Consider the following 3700-nt stretch of genomic DNA (forward strand, 5'->3'; position numbering starts at 1 on the left):
CCGCAGGCCAACGCTCTATCCACTGAGCCAAACCGGTCAGGGCACACCCCGGTCTTTTTAATACCCAGCACTTAATGACACTTTCCTCTGGGCCAGGCATCATCCTACTCAGAGGGAGCCCCATTTTATAGATGAAGCCACGGAGACCCTGGGAGGGAGGTCACTTATTGCAAGTCACACAGGCGGGAAGCGGCAGTGCCGGAGTTTGAGCGGGCTGCCTGCCTCCAGAGCTCACCTCTCACCAGTGTGACTCCACGAGATGATGTGTGTGTACAAGGGCTTGGTAAACTGTAAAGTGCTGTGTCACGGTCGGGTGCGATGATGCCCAGCCCCTCCCCCCCTTCCCCGCCTCCCTGGCACCAAACCTGCGACCATGGCCTGGTAGACGGCGGCAGTGGCTGCGGCGAGGTAGGAGGGCTCTGAGGAGGGGGGCTGCATCTCATTGAACGTGTCGGCCCCGTAGATGTGATCTGTGCCAAACTCCTTGGTCAGCTCTCGCAGGAAGAGGCTCCCCACGACAGGGAACAGGGGGTCTTCGGGAGCCAGAAGGAAGGAGCAGGAGTAGGAGCAGTTGAAGTGTCCCCAGCTGCCCATCTGGGTGACATTGACCTGAGGGAACACCCTAGTTGGGGGTGGGAACAGTCCATTTAGTGGAGGCGGACACAGTCATTGCCAGTTTCATTAACTTATCTGCAACTCCTGGACCCCATCCTGGTCTCTCATGCCTCCGTGCCTTTGCACATACTGTGCCCGTGCCTGGAGTCCTTTCCTCCTCTCTCCCTGCTCATCCAGCTGGTTACTCCTTGACATCCTCTAAGTTTCACCTAGTTTGGAAAACTCTTGCTATCTCCCCTCCCACTGGTTGAAACAAACAACACTCATTTTTCAAGGTCTGGCCCAGTACTGCCTCTCTCTGAGTCCTTGCAGCTCCTCTTACCCAGGCAGCAGTGACCTTGACAGAGAAGTGGGCCCTATCACTGTATTATAACCCCCTGCCAACCTATCTCCCACCAGGGACAGGAACTCAGTGCACTGTTGCCGCTGCCTCCCAAGGGCCCAGCAGAGCCTGGTCTGGCAGTCCCAGACCCCCGACAAGCATTCACTGAATGTGTGCACGAGGCTCCTGCCACCCGGTTGGAGAGATGGAGGGGTAGCCAGCAGCGTGCGCGAAGTATGTGAGAGTGGTGGAAACCAGGGGCTCACGGGGCTGAAGGAGGTGGCGACCAGTGCTGGGAGCCCAGCAAGGCTTCCTGAAGGAGGGAGGTCTCAGCTGGCCTTGAAGGATTTTCCCAGCCGCAGGAGAGGATGGGTGGGTGGGTACCACAGAGGAGCAGGGAGGACAGAGACTAGTGCACCCAAATGCCACACACAAGAGCTGCCTTTGGCTAAGTCTCGGTGCCAAGCCATGTACATTCTGTAAGTGAGGCAACTGAGGCACAGACAGTCACATAACCTGCCTGAAGTCACATGGCTAGTGGATAGCAGAGCCAGGAATCAAGCCAGGGCCTACAGCTCTTTAAATCATGTCTTTCAGGGGAAAATAAATTCCATCTCTGAGTTGAGTGGGAGGAGAGGGCAGGGGAGCCTCACCTGGTTATAGCCTTGGGTACATGCCCTGCGAACGCAGGCAGCACGGGAATCATGCCGAAGGAGCGCATCCGGTCCAGGATCCGATGCTGGGAAGAACGGGAGGGGGAGCTGGTGAGCATGGCCCGAGATGGGAGGCCCTCGCTCCCCCAGGGCACACAGAGTCCCCGGGGTCTAATTAGGAGCCTTGAGACTGGCCAAATACCACCCTCCCTAGCCTGTGACTGTCCAGGACCAATTCTATCCTTCCCTTCCCCTTTATTTTACCTGCAGGTAAAGCTGCTTGAGGTGCCAGGAGTGGGGCAGGGGGCCACCCCAGGTGTGCAGGTTGCCCATGCGTTCCCAGGCCAGGAAGGCAGGGCCAGCGAAGTACTCATCGATCTCCGACTGGGTCAGGCCCAAGGTCAGGTACACCTGAGGAGGAAGGCAACCCCCGCACATAAGCACATTCATCTCCTTTCCCCGACTCACTGACATTCACTCATCTCCTCTCTGTGCTGTGCCCAACGGTTAGAGACAAAATGCAACCTCCGCCTGCAAGGAGCCCGCAGTCCAGGAGGAACAGATGCGTGAACAGGTGAGTTTACTAATGTCACCCTTGCAGCACAGGTGAGGTGAGGCACAAGGGGGCTCTCCCCAAACAAGGAAGGGGCCTTAGAAGGCTTCAGGGAGCAAGGCTGCTAGAGATCAGCTCTGCGGGGAGCTCAAGCAGCTGCAGGTGCAGCCAGCCCTCAGGGCCCAGGGACGCAGCTCCCAGGCCCCGCAAAGGCTGGAGGCAATGCTGCGCTCCTGACTGTGTTAGTGGGAGGGCTTGCCCAGATCTGCATTTCAGAAAGGAGTCCTGCTCAGAGGCTCGGGGGAGGGGGGGGGGGGGGGGGGGGGGGGGGAGCAGGGCGAGGGCATGAGAGCCTGAATCAGGGCCATGGCTAAGGATGGAGAGAATAAGTGAGATCAAAGACTGCTGATGACAGAGACTTTGTAGAAGCAGCAGACTGACTGGACTTCTTAAGCGTGTATGGTGGGGTCCTGGGGCCCAGCTCTCAGTAAGCACTCCTAGGGTTTGTCTCAGCCGTGGAAGCCCGTTTCTGGAGGGCTGGGGCCACTGTGCCCACTACAAACACTCTGGAACTCTTATTCTGTGTGCCAGACACTGTGCTGATGTGGGTGGGGGACAGGGACACTTGCAGTGGCCCGTGTGGGGGGCACGTACCCGCTGCCAGATGGCCTCCTGGCCGCTCCAGGCCAGTGCCAAGTTGATGCCGTTCAGTGCCATCCAGTCAATCTCCTGTTCCCAGCGGGCCCAGTCCCACCACACGAAGGAGTAGCTGTGGGTGCACACGTTCTGGTAATAGCGGTACCTGTGGGCAGGGGCATGAGCTGGGGTGTGTCCTTCAGCGCAAACAGGATGTTCCTCTCCCTGACATCCATCGTCCTGGAAGAGCTCAGAAGGCCGCCTGACTGCAGATCTAGCCCAGAGGGAGGGGTTCCAAATGTGGTCTCTCTACTGCTTCACGTGGGGATCCCCCCAGGCAGAGCTAAGAGGTAGGAATTCGAGGTGAGCCCAGCCGGTGGGGCTCGGTGGTTGAGCATCCACATAGGAGCCAGGAGGTCGTAGTGTGATTCCTGGTCAGGGCACAGGCCCTGGCTGACCAATGATTCTTTCTCATCATTGATGTTTCTATCTCTCTCCCTTCCTCTCTGAAATCAGTAAAGATATGTTAAAAACATTTAAAAAAAAGAATGCAAGCTGATTCTTTTCAAGAATGTACCTTTTACATCTAGGGCCATACCACCCTGAATGCTTCCGATCTCGTCTGATCTCGGAAGAATGGACTTTTTACTATAAGAACTCCATTTTTTTCTTCTTGGGAACACTCTGACTATTGCTTCGTTGTGTTTCCGGTTCTAAGACCCTTGAATAAATCCTTATCATGTCTTTCCAGCCAAAGCCTCTAGACTTTTTTTGTTAGTTGGACAAGGCAGAGCGGGATCTGAAGCCAGAGATGCGCGACCCAAGGGCTAGCGCTTCCTACCAGCGTAGCGCTGGGGTGGGGCGGGACTGCAGCCAGGTGAGCGCGGGCTGCAGGCTGGAGGCAGCTGCAGGGGGGCAGAT

General features: G+C 57.0%; 1 protein-coding gene across 3 annotated transcripts in view; it reads right to left on the minus strand.

The window, feature by feature from the left end:
- Nucleotides 1–3700, minus strand: part of NAGLU (N-acetylglucosaminidase, alpha) — an 11285-nt gene that overhangs the window by 2288 nt on the left and 5297 nt on the right. For all 3 annotated transcript variants that reach the window (XM_014547235.1, XM_005875721.2, XM_014547236.1), the window contains 4 exons: nucleotides 2798–2945; nucleotides 1855–2001; nucleotides 1591–1676; nucleotides 366–622 (listed from right to left, as the gene is read on the minus strand). In XM_014547235.1, the coding sequence (XP_014402721.1) occupies nucleotides 366–622; nucleotides 1591–1676; nucleotides 1855–2001; nucleotides 2798–2945 (638 nt within the window). The remainder of the gene's footprint in view (nucleotides 1–365; nucleotides 623–1590; nucleotides 1677–1854; nucleotides 2002–2797; nucleotides 2946–3700) is intronic.

The sequence above is a fragment of the Myotis brandtii genome, unplaced genomic scaffold (genome assembly GCF_000412655.1).
Source record: "Myotis brandtii unplaced genomic scaffold, ASM41265v1 scaffold469, whole genome shotgun sequence".
NCBI lineage: Eukaryota > Metazoa > Chordata > Mammalia > Chiroptera > Vespertilionidae > Myotis > Myotis brandtii.